The 20,697-nt window shown below is 41.8% G+C and overlaps 1 protein-coding gene across 1 annotated transcript in view; it reads right to left on the reverse strand.

Moving 5' to 3' along the window:
* The window catches only part of SPTBN5 (spectrin beta, non-erythrocytic 5), a 99,137-nt gene that overhangs the window by 4,370 nt on the left and 74,070 nt on the right, over positions 1-20,697 (reverse strand). The window contains exons 46-62 of the mRNA XM_055715039.1: positions 19,174-19,346; positions 18,041-18,131; positions 17,262-17,408; positions 15,548-15,685; positions 14,564-14,820; positions 14,214-14,400; positions 11,216-11,428; positions 10,659-10,855; positions 9,860-10,064; positions 8,944-9,138; positions 7,809-7,964; positions 7,162-7,379; positions 5,477-5,666; positions 4,342-4,518; positions 2,740-2,844; positions 1,099-1,719; positions 58-129 (exon numbers count right to left, since the gene is read on the reverse strand). Of these exons, the coding sequence (XP_055571014.1) occupies positions 58-129; positions 1,099-1,719; positions 2,740-2,844; positions 4,342-4,518; positions 5,477-5,666; positions 7,162-7,379; positions 7,809-7,964; positions 8,944-9,138; positions 9,860-10,064; positions 10,659-10,855; positions 11,216-11,428; positions 14,214-14,400; positions 14,564-14,820; positions 15,548-15,685; positions 17,262-17,408; positions 18,041-18,131; positions 19,174-19,346 (3,342 nt within the window). The remainder of the gene's footprint in view (positions 1-57; positions 130-1,098; positions 1,720-2,739; positions 2,845-4,341; positions 4,519-5,476; positions 5,667-7,161; positions 7,380-7,808; positions 7,965-8,943; positions 9,139-9,859; positions 10,065-10,658; positions 10,856-11,215; positions 11,429-14,213; positions 14,401-14,563; positions 14,821-15,547; positions 15,686-17,261; positions 17,409-18,040; positions 18,132-19,173; positions 19,347-20,697) is intronic.

Raw genomic sequence — 20,697 nt, forward strand, 5'->3', positions numbered from 1 at the left:
AACTCCCATAACTCAAGGAAAGATGAATTAACCCAAAGTGATGGCATTTGTTTCTACCTGTTGTCTTCCTGGAAGGAGCTGGTCTCTCTTTTCTAGGAAACCCTCCATGGGCTGAAGACTTGCAGAAACCTGACACACACAAAACCATTGTTGTTTTAACTTTAAAATGGCCCTTAAACAAGTGTTACAATTCCTGAAGGTCTTTCTAGATAAATTCCACCCAGAGAAACTGACCTCTACTACTTCTAGCCTTTACATTCACAGCACAGCTACGAATCCTCTCTAGGTTGCAGTCACATCTCTGATATACTACCTAAATGACGAGAATGCTCATGCAATTTGCTCTGTGATTATTATTTTATGGAATTATGCTCTATTATATTATTAAATACAAGTTACAACTTAAATTGCTGAAGTTATTCATACCACCCCTGCAATAATACTGAGTTACACCAATGTATAGTGTTGTACTGGTACGCTTGGGTACGTAACAAACACATTCTGCAAAGTGCAAGAGGGGAAGGGAACAATTTTTACCTGTCCATGAGCAGGCAGTGCATTTCCCACCAGGGTGAGCAAACAGGAGTTGCTGGTTCTAGTCCTGCCCCAGGTCAGCTCTTTGGCAAGGGTGCCACTAAGCCCTGCCTCTCTCTGACGTCTACGCTCAGTGGACAGAAGCACCACCGCCTCACACAGAGGGGATGGGTGAGGCAGCAGCCTGGCCTCTGCAAGACAGCATCTCCTGGCTCTTGTTGAAGTGCTCTGCTGAGTATTCAGCAGCATGAATATCCTCCAGTTTGGGAAAGAAAAAACAGAAACCAATATGGTTGCCAGGACCTAGGCTATAAAACAGAGCCAATTAAAAATGCTTTTAAGCTATACCTAGCTGCTTCAGTCAACCATCTTTTTGGAAAGCATATTAACTACAAAGGCATATAAAATGCCTCTTGCTGTTTGGATCCATGACTGCATCCACTGCAATGCCCACTGTTATAATGCTATCTATGACTTTCACATGGAACCTCCTGTATTTCCTTACTTTAACTAGTACAAGCTAGCGGGTCCATGAGGAGAGAGCCAGGAATCCCCGGGACTTACCGAAGATGTGTTCTCTAATCTCTCCCAAGAGGAGTTAGACAGTAGTATGTTTGGTGATTTATCTAGTGACCTTTGGCCAGGCTCCGGTGGAGTTGCCATTAGTTTTGACTGCAGGCTGGAAAAAGAGGAGCCTTTAGCACTTTTTTCCTGCGGTGATAAAAGGCCTGTGGCATATGAATCTGACAAACTGCTGCTGCACTGCTGGTTTATGGGAGCAGGAGATAAAGGAGAGCTTAAAGAACTGTGACTTTCCGAAGATGTAGCTTGTGGGCTCACCATCTTTGGTGTAGGTAAAGCGATAATCTCACTGGGTCTCTTCTCAGTTTTCATTCCTGTTTTGCTGCGGCTCAGCACTTCTGGGACTCCCCCAGCAGTGACTTGTTGGAATGCTGACGGAGACTTTTCAACAGGGGAGAAAACAGTTTCAAGTGGGGCCCTCTGGGACAGGCTGGGTAAGGGCACAGATGGCAGCGGTGGTGTGCTCTCTATCTCTATCGGTTTTGGCAGTGTTTTCCTTCTGTCAGATGTTTTTCTTTTCAGAGAGGGAACCCGTACAACTTTGCCTTTATCCTTCTGCTCACTCTCTTCTGTGTCCACTTGTCTCAGAAGATTGATCTCCCTCTGCAGGACACAAGTATTACATTTTTTTAAATGACCTGCAGTGCATTCATGGGTACTTACCTAAGATATTTTTATTTTAAGCGGGGATAGTTTTTCAAATACACTGTCTCCTGGCATTGAATTTTAAGGCCTGTACCTCCGATGGCATCCTTAAGAGTTAGAACTGATCTTAATTGCTATGTGCTAAGCATTATTTTGTTGCCCAGACCATGAATACTGATGGCAATTAATCACAAATACAGTGAACCCTGCCCTTGCCAAGTTTTCTAGAGGCAGTCTTTAATAAGCTCTAGAGGATCTATGCTACTCTTCTCTGGCACTACTTCTTTTAAGTTTGCTGTAGGAACAGTTGAGTATCCAGGGGTGTTCTCATGGAAGATTTTAGAGCGCAGGACCTCTGTCCCTTCATTCAGCCAATCTGCAAATCACTGAACAAAAGGCAGCTCAACTAAACTAATTTTTAACCTAAGGCCAAACACATAAGCGATGTTTTGCTGGGTATTTCAGGAAAATTAAAAACGTATTGAAACAGCATCTGCGAGGCTGACTGGATATTTCTGGTACTTAATACAGTCTACTGCGGAACTCTGATGCCAGGAGGAAAAAGGCTTATTTCTGCCTTGGCCTCCCTTTATTTTCAGCCCTTTGCTATCCTCCAGCACTGTCAGGTGGCTGCAGCTCTCCCTACTGAAACCCTGAACGAATCACAACTCTCCATCCATGTAGCAAGGGATCACCCTGTTTATCACACAGCAATGTGCACTACGCATCCTTTTTGCTGGTCCTGAAAGAAGAAAGCTTCCACTTCTCCACTAGAGCTTTTTCAAGCTAGTTGGACGCTTTTGATCCATGTAGAACAGCTGAGAAAGAGAGCCGTATCTGCAATATCTCAGCTCTGGTTATTCATTTACTCCACCTCAGCACAGGAGTTCATTCTCACATGGTGTGACTGAGCCCCAAATATTCAGGGACCCACATCATCCTGTCTCATACCTTCTACATCAACTTTCTACTTCTCACCTTAGTTTTCCTGCTGAGCTGAGCAAATTTCTCCTGCTGAGCTGCAAGCATCTTCTCAAAATCATGGTGTTTCATCAGTAATTCCTCTACTTCAGACACTGAATCCTGAATGGAAAAACGATCAGATATGGAAATCCATCAGAAGAGATTATGTCTAAGATTTTCAGATTTGCCCATTCTATTTAGCCAAATGATGATGCTGAAATTTTTGTAATTCGATGTCTAAACCCCTGGTAGTGTGTGAAAAATCTTAATTTACACTTTAAAAAAAAAAAAAAAAAAAAAGGTCAGCAGTGTCTCCTATACATGAAAAAAAGAGCTCAAATAACAACCTTCTTTTTTTGTGTGAAGCCATTGATACCCCAGCTTCCAACTATAACTGTTTACATACAGATTAAGTACTTGGATTCCAGCTTGTGCTAGGCATAGGGTTTATTCCTGCCCTACAACACATGCGTTAAACCTCTGTCTTGTTCTTTGCTGAAATTGATAATTTTCAATATCTGAATTTATGACATTGTTTTCCCATCTGTCCTGGTTTTGCCTGGGATAGAGTTAATTTTCTTTGTAGTAGCTAGTATGGGTCTATGGTTTGGATTTGTGCTGAAAACTGTTGATAACACAGAGGTGGTTTTGTTATTGCTGTGCAGCGCTGAGCGGTGCTTACACAGAGTCAAGGCCTTTTCTGCCTGTCCCCCCACCCCACAGCGAGCAGGCTGTGGGGCACAAGGAATTGGGGGGGAGGGGGGACACAGCCGGGACAGCTGACCCGAACAGACCCAAAGGATGTTACATACCATACGATATCGTGCCCAGCGTATAAAGCTGGGGAAGAAGAAGGAAGGGGGGAAATGTTCAAAGTGGTGATGTTTGTCTCCCCAAGTAACCACTACACATGATGGAGTCCTGCTTTCCTGGGGATGGCTGAACACCTGCCTGCCAGTGGGAAGTAGTGAGCAAATTCCTTGTTTTGCTTCGCTTGCAGGGGTGGCTTTTGCTTTACTTATTAAATTGTCTTTACCTCAACCCATGCATTTTCTCACCTTTCTGATTCTCTCCCCCATCCCACCAGGGGGGAAGCGAGCAAGCAGCTGTGTGGTGTTTAGCTGCCTGTGGGGTTAAACCACACCACCATCTTACAAACCATCAGAAAACAGTCAACAATGAGAAAAAAACAAAACTACGGATGCTGGTGTTTAAATAGCAATTTACAAGCTAGCTATCAAGCCATCTGTGCAAAACATTCTACTGCCCGACACGAGACAGGGAAAAACCCTTTTTCTTTTCAAAACAGGCTCTCAGCATGACAGGGCAGGGAAAACCGAACCTTCTGCCAGTTATTACATGAAAAAATGGTCTGGAATTCTCCCCCAGCCTTCTACCACACCCTGGAAGCCACCGCCTCCTACAGCCCATCACCATGTCAAACGCAACAACTGTCCTGGGCTCATTCTGTAAGAGGACAGAGCTCCTGCCCCTTGGCGTCTCAAGGGTGCATTGCTGTTTAGATTGTGATTAACTTCAGGCCTAAGCCGACACATGCTCCAAGCGGACTGTATATGCGAAGAGGCAATTCAATAGCATTGCACTGTTGTTACTCACCCCACAGCTAGGATCTGAAAGAAAGCCCTCCTTGGCAGCCAGCCATGCTTCTGCTTGTTCTAGCTCTCTGCGGAGCAATTGAACCTCCCAGTTTTCTTCATATAACTCTTTCCTCATGTCCCAGCTCTCCTTTACCTTCTTCATCAGCTCTAACAGCTCTAACAGTTTTTCTTCAATCTAGAAAAATAACATTTGCAGTGCCGGGAGGTGAAAAACCCAACCAGATTTTCAGGTGGCAGCCAACTAGTGTGTAATCTGCCCTCATGATCCAGAAAATCACCTCTAGATAACTTTGTGGTGTTAACATAGTTTAGGAAGGATGTCTGAGTTCTCATTTTTCTTACTTGCATTCATTTAGCCTGTATGTTGTATAGCCATGTATTATAATTGTATGCATATTCCACATACTGTATGACCAATATCCTGCGATATGCTTTCCCATGATGAAGCTTTATACCCAGGCAATTTGTATCATAGAACTAGTGAGAACCAGCAGATTCAACAAATACATCCATTTATAACAATGGAGAGTCTTAAACTGTGTACAGTTCTCTAATTCTTTCTACAACGCAGTAATTTTGCATAAATTCTGGAGATGTTTTTGATGGTGTTATCTCTGAATCTACACACAATACAGAGACAAGCTTGGGACCACTGCAAAGGTCAAAGTCTAAAAGCACACAGACAATTGGGATCACAGAAATGTTAACAATCCTGCTCTTTTGGCTCTATAACATTTCTGAAGAATTACATATCTTCTGGTGTACTTGGGGACATCACTGCATCCTATAGCTGATTGCATTGTGATGCATTTTATCTTAAGTCTTGGTTAACTAAATGCTAAAACCTCATTTATGAGGCACATCTTTTCTGTGGAATAGCGATACCTACCCACCTCGCCGAGCAGTGACTGTTCTTTTATGGTCAGCTTCAAAATCAGTTTTTAGAGCACTAAGAACTTTAAAAGGTGTATTATTTTTCTACATGTCAAACGAAGTCCACAGCTTTTAACAACAGAGAATCTGACTGTCCTGTTCAGTTGTTTTATTTTGAAAGACAGACACAGCTGCAACTCCTGCCTGTTTAATGTTGTCTGTGTTCACTCGTTTGTAAAATATTTAACTCATCAACACACCTCCACAGACATGAAATGTCCATTCTTCATCAGGTCACCTCCTGCCCGCTGCATTTCTTCGTATTTTAGCCACTGTTTCTCTATCTCACACTTGTATTCCTCATGACGCTTGATAAGCAGTTCAGCTCCCAGGACATCATTTGCCAGTTCCTCAGACATCACTACTGCGTGCATCTCATTGGCCCAGGCCCTACAGAATAGAGACAAAAAGGGTAAAAAACAAGTCTGCTGTGTACTCAGGAACGCCCACCTCCCTCGGCTGTGGATACATTTATACAGTCTTTTATTTGCACATGAAAGACAAACATTCAAATAAATTGATCAAGGTTCACTCATGCATCTATGGACTTCGATGACCCGATACAATATTCCCAGTGCTGTTTCAATACATAGCCTGTTAGAAAGGCAGCTGCAGCATCTATACATACATTGTACATTCAGATCCTCAGCAAGAACCTTAACAGCAGGTGCCTAGGCTGTATGCACTCGCAGTACTTTTATACATGGTACAGGGACACGGAGACTTTCAGATGTCCACCTGAGTTTATCACCGTGCATGAAAGTACTTCATATGCATACAGCGCACTCATGCAAAGAAGCGTAGTGGTAGATACTTTTTAAGGAAAATTTTCTACTCCATGAGCCTCAGCTGGCATAAACCAATGCACCTTGATTTACCTGAGCTGAGGATCTATCCCCTGGCATGGTAAATGTCCAATAGTCAGAGGTAACCACTTCACTGTCTTTGTATTTCTATTCGTGTCATGGCTTAACTCTTTCATTAACTACAGTGAATGAAAAACATCCGTATTTCTTCTGTGAGTAATCCTATTTAAAAACACAATTTCCATCAAAAATGATACATTTTTGAAGAAAAGGACATTAAAATGATAAAATATACTATTTTAATGTTGGCCTGCCACTGAGTATAGCGTATTTCCATTAGTTATTTCAATTTTTACATTAGATCTCTCTTTATAGATACTCTGGCATGATTGATTTAAACAAAATGAGATGTTTAGCTCAATGTATCTTTTTTTAAAAACTGTGTTTTGTAGATGCTTTAAACATTCAGCATTTTGTTCTAATTCGGACCAAAAAAGGAAAAAAAATATGCCATGGAATTTCCCAGCAACTCAATTCTTGCAGAAACCTGACCCCTAATAAGAATGGACAGAAGAGTGTATGCATATAGGCAATGGCATTAAATACATGTGGCAAAACACTTTCAGCACTTGAGCAAGTACTAACCTATTCTAGAAGGTTATCTTTAATGTAGTTGCTTTGAATCTGAGAAAAACAGGCACTGGCGTCTGTGCAGGTGTACAAATTACATGACTACCTAGCCGAGACACCCCCATCTTCCTACAGAATCAACATGTTTCCAATTGGAATTGTGAGACTACCCAAGCTATCCAGAGTGACTGAATTCTCCAAGACTGTCTAGGAAATAGTCTAAAAATGTGGGTTTGTCATGCACGCTGTGCTGAAGTGCAAGTGGCATGGTCACCTCTGATGTGTTGTGAAAGTGTGCTGTTGAGAAGATGCCATGTATCCAAAGGGATTTACAAGTTGCAGAGCACCTGGGACAGGAGTCAAATAACTGACAGGTGTAATTTAGAGAATCCTATATGGGAAAGACAAGAAATAAGGCCCACTGCCAAACTCGAGGAGCCAACACGTACGTCAGCTCCCTGCAGTCATTGAAGTAGAGCTGGACTTGTTCTGCCTGGCTCAGTCTTGCCTTCCTCTGCAGAAACTTCTTGTCCAGGTTTTCCCAGCACTCCTCTGCATCTGTGAGTCTCTCCATGATGTTTTCCTTGACTTGAGGGTATGTGCGGCTGAGGTGCCAAGCCTCTCCCCGAATCCGTTCCAGCTCTTTCATGATGGCTCCTAGATCTCTCTGGAACAGACAGAATGGATTGTAAGTGCAAGTCACTACTTATATCTACCAAAAGCAGATTTTAAAGATGGTGCATGTTTTCTAGGCACTGGCTGCACAGAGGCTGGAAATACGACTGAATATTTTGAAAAGTGTGGAACTGAAGTCTCTTGTAGTTCAGATGACACCTTTGCAATTACAATAACAATTTGGAATAAATTTTAGAAGAGCTCATCCTTGGAAGCAAAAGTATTAATTATATAAAACCACATTATTATAAACAGGGGGGGGAAAACCGCTTCTGTGAAGCACAAAGAATATTTCAGGATGCAATAAATTTATCTTCTGTTGGCCTGCAAGCAAGACTTGAGGGTATTTAAGATCAAGCGTCAGTCTCCTTTTTTTGTCATTTATGCTTTTCTGCCACTGCTTCATGACAGATCCCCTTACCTCTACACTCTCAAGCTGGCTGAGAAGTGTCTGTACACCTGGAAGATCGTATCCATAATCTTCTATATCCACCACTGCCTCTTTCTCCTGCATCCAGCCCTTTACTTCATCCACATCGCGATCATACCGGTGAACTTGCTGGGCTGCTCTTAGATTCTGGAACAAAGAAACAATGTAATTGTAATACTATATATCATGTCTGCAGCATAAAAAAGGGCAACCCTAGTATGTCCTAATGCAGTACAGACTGAACAAAAGTGGGAGAAAAACCCCTTCCCAATTGTCATCTGAAAGTGAGGCATTCAAGTTAGCCTGATTTCTCCAAGTTCTGTTTGACAATGGAAAGATACAGTTGTCTCCAAAGAACAATTTATCCCTACATAAATGAATGATCAAGATGGAGAGCATGCATTACCCTCTAAAGGTAAAGCTCTCAGCTATAGAAAGTGTCCAAAAACCTTGCTTGGAATAGAGGCCTACACTACAAACAGTGAAAGTAAGAGGAGTTAAGTGGAAATTAGGTGTTCTGAAATGAGAGGATTGAAAAATGTTCCAATGCGATTTTACATTCAAACTATATATTAACAATTGCAATGCCTTTACTGCCGCTAACAGACAATAGTGGGCTTGAGCTACTTCATAAGCAAAATGTGTATGTAACAGTAGTGAAGAATGAAGAAAAGAGTTGAGGGCATCTGACATTTTACGTTCTCTTTAAAGCAAGTAAAAATGCTGAGTTCTATGTGTTCTCTCTGCTTTTCCAAACACATTTGTGACTGCAGTTTCACAAGAGGGGATGAACTGATTTAACAGCTAACTGCTGCCAAAAGGTAGAAGTTTTGGCTTTGTGTCCTCTATCACCTTCTCTCCCACACCCCTTCTTTGACTTAAAATAACTCAGCAAAAAAATCTGGAGACCTTTCATCTCGTTTAATAAGCTGAAGAAGTTCAGTAAAGCAGCCAATGTAAGCAGTGGCTATAAAGGCAAATGGATCAAGAAAGAACAGAATAGAATACACCTGCTGCTCTTATAAACCCTGTGTTTTAACATGAGCAGTACACTGTTCTGCGAAAGGAAAAAGGACATGGGAAACTGTAGGGAATTCAATGGCCCAGTTTTTCATGTATTTCCTACCTCTGTCCTTGTCTGGATGTCATGGCACAGCTTCTCCCACATCTCATTGATTTGCTTTGTTCTCTTCTGGATAACGTCCACCTTGCTGTGGCCCTCCTTCTCTAGTTTAGATGCTAATTCATTTAAGGAGACAACTTTGGGGTGACCCAGAGGCTTCACCTCATTTACAAAATCTTTAAACTTTTTCTCCAGCACCTGCAGGATAAATGGGGACACAGACTTAGACACAAGAATTTCTGCTTACATCTATGAGAGAGGCAAAAGGAATTACTTTCTCTGTACACAAAAGCTGTGTATTGCAGTCTACAAGTGCAAGTAACTTGATCAACTCAGATGATGTGGAGTCAGAAGAAAGCATCTGTTGTCTTGATCATTTAACAATTTATGTCTCAAAGAAAAATCACATCCTGACAAGCAGATGCCACCCAGATCAAAAGCTAAGAAACACAACCTGTTTGGCTGTCCACATATGCAGCAGCTGTTGAGGAGTGGACACGATGAATTATACCTATACCTCCTTTCTGAGGAGAAATTTGTCCTTTAAATCAGCAGCTCAAAGTGTGAATGCTGCATCCCAGTGTTTTTCCACTGAAATTGTTACAAGACCATGGCTTTGGTCATGTCAAATTTTTTAGGCCCTGTCAAATTTATAATCAGGGCCAGCAGTGTGGTGACCTCACCTTATCCTAAGAAAAAGCTAACCTTCTGATGCACCTACTTCTTCTGTTGGAGGATGCTACCTCAGAGTCCTGTATAAGTAGACAGAAAAAAGTCTGTGTTCTTGCTGCAGAGATAACTGGTTAGCTTAGCTTTTGTCACTGTAACATGAGTCACTGTCAGCAGCTACACAAAAATCGCAGCAAATATATTCCTACTTTGCCACACAATACAAACAATACCTTTTATTTTCTTTTACCTCAACATCATCTAAGTCCTGCCCATAGTTATCAGACTCTGCTACAGACTGTTTACTGGAAAGCCATGCATCCACCAGCTGGAATTCTCTTTCAAACTGATAGAGCTGGAATTCTTCTTGCAGGCGTTTTCTCTGGGTCTCAGCCTTCTGTAGGAGAGACTGATAGTCTGCTAGGATCCTCTGGAGCTTTGAAAGTATGGCTGGACTGCAGAGAACAAGAATCAGAATATGTCTTTGTTTTACTGGCTTTTTTGAACACTGTCTTTTCTGACAGGTTGAATTTGCAACACCTTCAAAATACAGAAGTAACTATATAACATCATGGAGTGAGTTATGCCAAGCTGTTAAAATCAGCTAGTTTAGGAAATTAAAGTATGTCGTAAGAACGGCTGCTTTTTTCACTTCCTTCTCCCCAGGGTCTAAAAGCAAACTGGCAATGAAAACCAGCAAACTGTCAAAAACGTCATTCAAAAAAAACCATTTCATTTCCCAAGCCCAGTTGTTTTTGAACCTTTATGGTAAATGAGAACTAGATGACAGCTCCTGGGAATAGACAACGGACAAAGATGATGATCTGCACTAATTGGTGTTTTGTTAAAAAACAACAGTCATGAAAACAATCATCAAGCTTTTGAGGGCCTGAGTGTGTGTGAAGGTGGTGAAGGAGGGGTTGATGTCCCCTGAAGTCATATTTGTGAATGAGCCATCAAACAGCTACTGAAGGTTGAACTTTTCCGTACATGCCTTCTCTGGGCATTTCCACTAGACCTGGAGCAGAAGTCTGTTTTCACTTTCCTACCTCTCTGGGCTGTCTTTGTTTATTAAGCTGGCACCTGTCTCCTGTACTTTCTCAATCCGGGGCCTGAAACCATCCATGTCCAACTTGGTAGCTTCAAGTTTACGAAGTAAAGCTTGTGTGGATTCTTCATTCTTCCCATGATCGGAGATCTCCAGAATGAAGCTCCTCTCTGCCAACCATGCCTCCACCTCCAGAAGCTGCATAAAACACCAGGATGAGCCTGTACATAGCTGTGATTTAGCTCAAGACAAAGAAAGCTGGAAAGCAGTGGTGCCCAAATAGACACATCAGTGAAAACGGACAGCAGCTTAGGTGCCTTCCTGCAGGGCAATCTAGCAGACACTATTTGAAAAAATCTCTACCCAGAACGCAGAAATTATCCCTCACTGCAGTTAGTTGGAAACATAAATGTTACTCCTCCACTGTATTCATGTTTACCAGATATGAACAGTATGAATTCTGCTCTGATCTCAGCACTTGCATCCATTGAACAATAAGGATGTTGATTCTTTTAAGCAAAGAAAGACCAAAATAAATGTCTCGGAAACCATCTTTACCTCATTCAGGAAGAGGTGGGCCTCATATGACTGCATGAGTCGCTGTCTCCTCTCTTGAGCCTCTGCCTTCAAGGTTTCTACCGAAGTCTCGAGCTCCTTCAGACGCTCCATAATCTTGCGAGAGGCTGAGTGGCCTCCCCTCACCAGTTTCTGTCCTGTACTGAGCACTGCTTTGGTCAAAGCATCCCGGCTACTTATCTCATTCTCCAAATTCTGGAAAGAGTAAAGAGTAAAATGACAAGACAAAAAAAACCCCACCAAAACTATAAAGATTTTTATACCAGATAATGTGGTCATGTAATTCCATTATTAATTTGTTTTCCATACACAAAGATGGGTCAGTGGTGCAAAGTCTGAGTCAATGTTCAACACAGATTGGAGGAGGTTTTGGGGGTGAAGGAGTGATTAGAGATCAAATAAAGCCTTGAAGTCTGGACCTTGGTGTGCACCCACCTCAGAGTGTGGAAGGAAGAGTTTCTAACCACAAACTTCTTATCTGTGGATTCCAGAATATACCCACTGCACCCCATTACACAATGTTTCTTGAATTAAAATGTGTCTAGGGAAGAACAATCAATTCACTTGCTCATCGGTATTTATCACTTCCCAGTGCCTTTGTAGAAGATGCAGCTTTGCACAACAGCCATTGCGAACACGGTGGGTACACATACCACCAGGCAGCCAAGAGGACACGGAGAGAATAAAACTGCCTGAGCCAGTTCTCACAGATTTTAGTTGAAATTAATTTCTGAAGATTGGTAGATTTTAAAACCATATGGTGTTTGCCTGGTGGGCAAGGACCGTGACATCAAATTCTCTGTGGATGGACGTGCATTCTATGGCTAACTATGCCTGAGCACCTTGAGCACAAACCCCACCATGTTTTTTTAATTGTTCTGTTTATTTTCATAGCTATGAAACAGGCAGTTAGACTGCAGTGCTGTGTTAATGTAGAAGAGACACCCTCTCTCAGGAGAGGAGCTGCTTTTTCAACTTAAGTATCAGACTTGGCGGGAAAAGAGCTCCAATTCTAATCTTGCCTTTAACTTCCCCCTATTAATTTCAAGACAGGCACTATGTTGTTGAAAAGTGACACTGTATCTGACCCCAGCAGAATGGAATCCAGTGGCAAAGATTATAAAACATCTTGTACTGTGTATTAATAATAAACTAGCAGCAGGAAGAACAACTTTGCAGTTGAACATTTAGGACCATGCATTCACAGTACTTCATTTCTAACAACAGAGATTTTTAAAAAAAGAACAACAGGGGAGAGGGGAATGAGGGCAAAACTGTTCCAAGCCAAGCAGCTGTGCATATGCATATTGTATTTGTATGTAAATGCAATTTTGCAAGAAAGTTTTGGGGGTTTGCTTTGTTGTTTTTTTTTTTTTTTTAGTATGATACATTTCATACACAATCTCTTTTGTGGTAACAAACCAAGGACTGAATTTTGCAAATCTGGCTCATTAAGACAAACAATTGAAGGTGGAACTAACAGTATATTCAATTCTTGACTGTTGTGTTACCTCTGACATTTGTTTGCCTGTAAGCCAGCATTTAGGAAGACAAAAAAAAAAAAAAAAAAAAAAAAAGTAGAGACTCTAGCTACTAAGAGATCAAGAATTCAAAGCTTATATTTTAATACTGCTTCTGGGAAAATAAGCAAAATGGCAGGAAAAATTGGCATTTTATCATGCACTGGTATTATGGTCTATACCTCCCATTCTCACAGTTCATTGAAATATTTTGAGACCTTGCCAATTAACCCAAAGATAATTGCAGCCTAAAGCAGTACCTCCACTGTTTTTTCAGTTATCCCAAATATTTTCTCAGATTAATTCAGCTCAAACATTCCTTTCTTCTGTGAACCTCATTACTTCCCTACCATGTCAATCAACTCATAATTTATACCTTTTATCATGATAAAGCAAGCTTTTTGCTCTTACTGTCTAATGTCAAAGTCATCAACTGCATCTTTCTTAAATACATAATTTTTACAAGTATGAGAATTATATCTAAGAAAGTGCAAACTATTCAGAATATACCTATGGGTCTCACTTAGGAATATTCTGAAAGATGCATTTAAAAACATTATATAATTCTTCATTAACTGGGATAAATGAATATACTTGGGCTTACACTTTCTCTCTCTCTCTGTGTATATATATATATATATATATATGCATATATACCTCATACATACTCCCACTTTGTAAGATCTTCTGTCTTTCCCAGCTCTATTGCAGATGGCACAGATTTTCCCCAGAGGCACTTGACCTGGCACTTAAATGGGCTGTCATTTGCTAACATTGAATACCAATAGCTACTGGAAACTTTTAGCAGGAATTTTTTTCTTTTTCTCCCACCTTTCAACTGGTATTTGAGATGACAGTGTTCCGGGCACTCCTTCCTCTGATGGCCCATCTGAATATTGTGAAATAATCCAGCAGCTAGCTATCTTGAAAGCTACCACTGGAATGAAGGTCGGCTAAGGATCACCATAATATCCTGTTAACTCCCTCCCTTCAGAGCAGAAAGGGTTTGGGGGAAAGATGTTTTCATGGGAGCTCATCCTGAGACATCTAAGCAATGAACTTGCTTGGATGTACTTAGTGAGTTTCAAAGAATATTTTTTAGGACATCTCTTGCTCAAAGAAGCTAGGACAGCATGCACAATGGTTTGTAAAATCTATTTTGTGTTGCAAAGGCCAGGTTCTGAGCTCAGTTCACAGAAAGAGCCCATTTGTCCACAGAAAAGCATATGGTGTGGTACCTACACCACTGCAATGATAAGCAGCACAGAATCCCTCATGTTGCCAAGTCATGGACATATCCTTCAAAATACGTCATTACTGTTAGACATGGGTAAGAGTAATCCCCGGCATCATGCCTCCTGTTAGCCGAAGCACAGCAGATGAAGTTCGCCAGAGGCAAACTGAATACCATGTTCTGGCTTTAATTCCAAAGACTGATAATGGTTCTCACAGGACATTACCTGGTGCTTTTCTTGTAGACTTTGAACAGTTGCCAGGGATTGTCCATAATCCCTCGAGGAAGCCATGGGGAGCTTCTCATGAACCCAGGCCAACTCCTCATCAACATCTCGGAAGAGCTGGTACTGAAGCCTGCTTGCCTCCAGACTCCCACGCCTCTCCTGCAGGGGATCACATAGACTTTTGTACCTGCGGGTTTTAAAGGGAACCCAATGAGGATCACAAATTAATAAGGAATGAATGCAAAATGTTCTTTTCAGTATGATGTAGAGAAGGAAAGAAAAAATATGCAGGGAAGAAAAAGGCTGACAGAAGTAGGAAGAAGATGGCAGGAGACAGGCCAGACACACACCTCTGCACCAGTTGATCCACTTTCTCTTCTAGTTCATCAGCAAGGAAATGTTTCTCCTTCTGGAACTGCTGAGCTGTGACCACAAGCTCTTGCAGCCGGTCCCTATGTCCAGCAATATCTTCCTCCAGTTCCTCTTGTTTCTTCAAATGACTGTTCAAAACCACCAGATCATTGCTACTGTATGGTGCTTTCAACTCATTTTCCACATCTTCCAACCATTTCTCCATATCCTCTAAACTTCGCTGAAAATGAAGGCCCTGAGGACAAGCAAGAAGAAAACGTCGTTAAAACCTTTAGGACAAACAATATGATATAAAAGTCTTGGCCAGTTCCAGTAAGAATTACACACAAACACAGAGAAGCTTCCCAGTGCTCAGTGAACCCTTCCCAGATATGACGGTTGTTCAAATGAAGAAGGGAATTCAGTCAGTGAACGCAAGAACAGATGTAAAGAACATCAAGAGCTAATCTTGTGTTGCACAAATAAAAATGATGGGCACAGTACCTTAAAAGGAAGCCATTTAAAAGGGAGAGCTCTATTTTACACCCAAAGAGAGTCTGACAGCCCATGCAAAACTTGTAGGCATGAGAAGTCATGTGCCTGGAGCTAGAAGAATGAAAAGCAGCTGTGGGCTTCCTTCTCAGTGTGTTGGAGAAAAGGTGCCATCGGGATAGATGCAGAGAGTTGACATATTTCAATGAATACATTTTCCCTCAGTATCCCTCTCTGGAATCCTGATCTAAACGAGCAGCAGAAAGCAGAACAGACCACAGCCTACAAATCCTTTTCCCTCCATAGGGATCTCCAGTTCCCCTGCCAATTCCATTCAGTGAGTCCATACTTAGTTTCTTTGCTCTAATGGTCTTGAGGAATCAGGTCTGACTGTATAAAGTGACACACTCGTAGATGAGATGTGTAGCAAGGCAGCTGTGCCATCTCTGGAAACGACACCAAGACCCAACCACTGGCATCACTGCATATACCTTGTAAGCATCCTGCAGCTTGGCCTGTTTATCCTGGCAACTTGCTAGCAGTTCCTCCCACAGCTCTTCCATTTCTTCTAGTCTGGACTGAATGGCTTCAGGGGCATAGTGCCTCTCACGGAGCATCTTCTCCCCTTCCTACAGCAGAGAGAACAGTCAGTTTTCTTCCTTTGCTGAATGCACCAGAATGTGTCACTTTTGCCTCCTTAAACAAAGTCTACTGGCACTGCTATGTAAAGGGCTGGCTGAAGCCATCACTTCCTGACATAACAGACAGAGGCTGCAGAGACAAAGAAAAAACAGGTAAAGGCAAAATGCTTATTGAAACTAGGGCAGAGACTGATTTTCCTGGCATCTAAAATGATCTGATATGGTAGAGAACAATACTAGAAGACAAAGAGTGGAGAGAACCTTCATTATGCAACAGCTATGTTGCCTAAAAGTTGGCAGGGAGCCTAGTTTGCAAGCAGTCAGTATTTTCTGTCATGTCCCACATTATATGATCACTGTTTGAGATTGCCCAGACACCTGTCCTTTTCTACTCCCTTCCCTGCATGTTAAGAAAGCACTATCTCATACAAGTGCACCACCTGTATGAGATAATAAAACCTCTTTTAACCATGTACAGGTTTACACTACTGTATTATGTTACAAAAGTCTGTCTGCATTTCTCATCCCTGAGCTGCAGTTGCCAAACAGATTGGCAGAGGAGGAGGTAGAGGGGGCACAGCAAGACCTCCATCAGGTAGAAGAGACTGCAGGTGCATCCTAAGCTGGGACCAAGTTTGCTTTCGAAAGCTAAACTGAGCTATTTCTACATATTGCCATGGGGAAGAGGAGGCACAGCAAGACAAAGATGCTATACCAGGACAGCAGATGTTAATTTTCCTCTAAAAAGCAAAAAAGACAGGACATCAGGAAATAATGAGAAAGAGATTGTGCAAACAACTCCTTAAAAACAGATTAAAAAGAATTGTTAACTACACTACTAAACTCCCCTGTTGTGTCTGCACACAGAGGGGTTAAAAAGGTTTTTTTTAAAAAAAAAAGAAAGGGAGAGTGTGTTTCTACAATACTGGATGCAGATGAGTCTGAGGAGGGACTCTATCCCTACTGCTTAGTTATCTATTGCAAACTACAGCTAGGAAGCACTGTGCTGAAAATAAGGTTAATAAACATGTAACAGTCTGTCCTTCCAAACTCATCATCTGATCCCAGCTTTTGCCAAGCATCTGACAAAGCTTGTCAGACTTCCCTCCTGTCTCTCTTACAAGCATGTCTCTGGGAAGGCAACACTTAAAAACTCTTCTTGATCCTTTTTGTTGGATACATTTTACATGACTTGTTGAAGTTCTGCTCCCAATCAGCCAGATTCCCTGCTGGAAAGAAACAGGTGGACCTCTAAAGTGGCGTTCATGCCAGACAGAAGTCCCTAACGTCAGTGGACTGACCTTTTCATCGAAGGCACCCATCTCTTCCCACTGCATGCAGAGTGAATACAGACAGCAAGCTCACACTAGACAGTAAGAGGGAAGCTGAAAGAAACTGACAGACTAAAAGCATAAGCTTCCCAGTCTCCTCAGAGAGAATGTCAACAAAGTCAGCGAGGGGACAGTGATCACCCCTCGCTTGCTTGAGATCAGTGTAACTCAGCCTGCCCACAGAGCCTTTCAGGCCAAGCGCCCACCCCTGCCATCAGCCCCGTTTCTCTCACAGATCTGATGGAGTCCAGGCGATTTCTATTGGCCATGATCTCTGCCTGGAAAGTCTGGTGCTTCTGCAGTTTGGTCTGCAGATTGCTCGGATCCTTCCAGCTATCATCCTTGGCGATGCTATTCTTCTCATTGATCCAGGCAGCTACCTTTGGAGAGGAAAGAACAGAAGTAGAAAAAACCTCCAGTGTTTCTTCAGCTCCGACCTGTCAAGGCTCTCCTCTAATATGTATAAAACACAGGACCAGTGAGCAGGGACACAAATGAGCTGTCTTTCTGAGGTTCTACTTCCCAAAGCTCCTCCCATCTTTCATAATGAAGTGACCCCCCTATCTGTTCACCAGCACTGTTACCTGGAAAGGGGGCTGTCTCCATGAGACAGTCCCCAAGCAGTGAAAAAGTGCATGGGCACATGTGTGCATGGGAAAGAAAGGGCAATTATCTCCCTATTTCTAACCCACTATCAGTATCTCACAGGAAAAGAACTGATTTGTCTCTTCCCATGAATTTTAAAATGGTAGCATATTCCTTTTTAATGCATTTATTTCTTCTGCATTTTGCTGGCATCCAGTTCACAGTAGATCTTTTCATCCGGTGACTGAAAGGAAGCTGTGACTTTGAAAGCAGACAAATATCCCTTCACTCTTATCCTCATCTTTCCCAATACCATCCCATTCCAGACTCACTTCCTTGATTCTTCTCACAGTATATCCCTTCAGGGATTCAGATCTATGCAGCGCAGTATGTTTTAAGAAAACAGAATACCATGAATCCTGTGTACCTCAAAGGAATTCCTCAGCAACTTCTGCAGAAGCCTTGATTCCTCCAGCAGATGTCTGCGAGCAGCAGCATTCTCCAGCAGTTTCTCTTTTCTGAGATGAAGACAGATGTGTAAAAGCCACAGAATGAATTAGACAGAACAAGAGTTTTCAGTTTTCATTTCTAAACCACACATGCTCTAACCCTCCATTCTCTAGGAGAGAAATGTCCATAATACGCAGCCTCCAATTATTTAGACCATCAGAGAAGATGCTCAGGACACTATAGGAAGGATTACTAGCAGATAGGTATGTTTAAAGTACACACAGATTCTGTATATATGATATCTGCCTCTAGGAATCACCATTATTGCCTTTCAGGGTACAACAGAACATAAATTCAGCATCTTTCTTATATAGAAAGCCTATGAGTATGATGGTATTTGTCACTGATAAACCAAAACTACAACATCCTTTCATCTTTTTTCCAAGTGTTTTTCCAAAGCAGCACTTTATTCATGTTAATAGTTCATAGTATGATCATATGAATAAATTCATATGTTCACTTGAATCATAATGGATCTTCAATCCCTCTTCATAAATTTTACGTATATATTTTCATATGCCATAGCGCTGAATATAACTGCTTCTACTGTCAGCATTTGCTTAAGATCAGAAATATGCAATGTGCCAGGAGAAAAAGTAATTCACATGAAAGAGCAAGATCTGATCAGAAAAACTGCAAATTCCCTAACAGACAATTTGAGCAGGGCTTTAAGATCAACCCCATTAGAGCAGTGAAAAAGCACTCGTGTAGCAAATGACCTTTCCTGATGGTATTTAATGATAATGAAGTATTAATGGCACAGCAGGCCTCTGTCTTTTCTTTGCAACACTGTCCCTAAGGCCAGGCCAGGATACAGAACTACAACGCCTTTTTCTGAATCGCACTCCCCCCTCAACTGTATTTCAGAAACCTCCAAACGAAATACTGACTAGACTCTGGCCAATTTGGCAAGACCACAGGGCAAAGTGCAAAGCTGAGTAAATGCAAACCAGTTTATGGTTCTCAAATCATTTAAAAGATATTAGTTACATGGGGAGAGTCTCACTGCAAAATAGATGGGTGGTTGACACGGGAAGGGTTTAACTTCACCTCCTCAGAACAGCCTGGCATCTGTTGCTGATGTTGTCCGAGTCATAATGCTTGTTCTGCATTAGCTGCTGAGCAAATGAAGCCATCTCATCAATTTTCTCCATCTGAGCTTCCAGGGTTTTTTCAAACTGCGTGTGTTTCCGCTGTAGGCTCTCCACACTAGACACTGAGTCCTGGATAGAGTTCAACAAAGGGAAGCTGTTTTCAGAGTTTTTTCACCTACAACACCCATAATCCAGAAACTAAATGGCATTTACCCCACATTTGCAAGCTGTCAAGAAAATGTATTGGTCTTTGAAATTTACTGGCACTGAATCCAAAACTTGGGACCTAAATAATGTTCTATGCATGGCCTGAGGCCATTCCTTCAGTGTCAAAACTGAATTAATGGCTGATGCTTAGCTTCTTCTGCATGTTATCTGAGATCAAACTGAGATCAGACTGAGATCAGTTAGAGTGAACAAATATATCATAGAATGAGATTAAAATTAGAGCCCCGGTTTCAACCCATGGAATTTGGAAGAGCTCAGATCCAGATCTGAATGTGAGGACTGGAGTCTGACATTACAGTTAATCTGGAGAGAAACACAGAATTTGACTACTTTAACATTTGTGAATCCCAAGCTTAATGAGTCAAGAGTTCCCTTTTCAGCACCCCTCTGCACTTTTAATTTTAGAATCAGTGGTGTCAAAATGTTGTTGCCACAATAAACTCTGATCTCCCACTATTCTAAAGGAAGCAATAAAGCTCACATCAAATGGCACAGAAAAAAAAAATACTATCCAAACTTCTGGGTGCTTACATGAGTCATTGGAAGGAAAAGTACTCACAGAGCATTTTCTGTACATTACTGAGCTTAATATGACTGGAAAACGGGTGGCTCCTTCTAAGACTCATATACTTCAATGGAGAGACTATAAATACATGCCTCCAGGCTGAAAATTAGAGACAGACACCAGCCACTAGTGCTATATGTTTTTCATACTATTTGCACCAATTATATCTACACCAAACTCTGAAATGTAATTGTAGTTCCTGCAGACACAACTAATTTGGTAGCACTACCTGTACAAGGTGCAGGGTAAGCTAAGTATCAGGATGTATATCCAGCATCCTGCACAGCTTTTGCAACCCATGCATCAGTCTGCGGTTTCAGTTATTGCAGTGTTACTGGTACCTGAGACAGGTAAATTTAAAGCTACGCCGGATGCATCAGCAGTGACAGCAGTGATGATTTGCACACTGCTGGCAAGTGTATTTGTGTCAGATATGACCAGCTAGAGAGATGCAGGCTCATTTTCCTGCTATAATTGGAGTAGTTGGACTGTTTCATTACTCCTGAGGCTGAGAATCCTATCCTCTGTAAACTATCAAAGAAAGAAATCTGATCCTAAACTGTCAACAAGACAGAGCAGCAACTTCAGAAGGAGAAAGATCACAGGGAGGGTCAGAGCACATCATCATACTTCACAGCTCCCTTTCCTCCAGACTGATTGCAGAGAAAACTGTAATTTCTCAGAGCA

The sequence above is a fragment of the Falco cherrug genome, chromosome 7 (assembly GCF_023634085.1).
Source record: "Falco cherrug isolate bFalChe1 chromosome 7, bFalChe1.pri, whole genome shotgun sequence".
NCBI lineage: Eukaryota > Metazoa > Chordata > Aves > Falconiformes > Falconidae > Falco > Falco cherrug.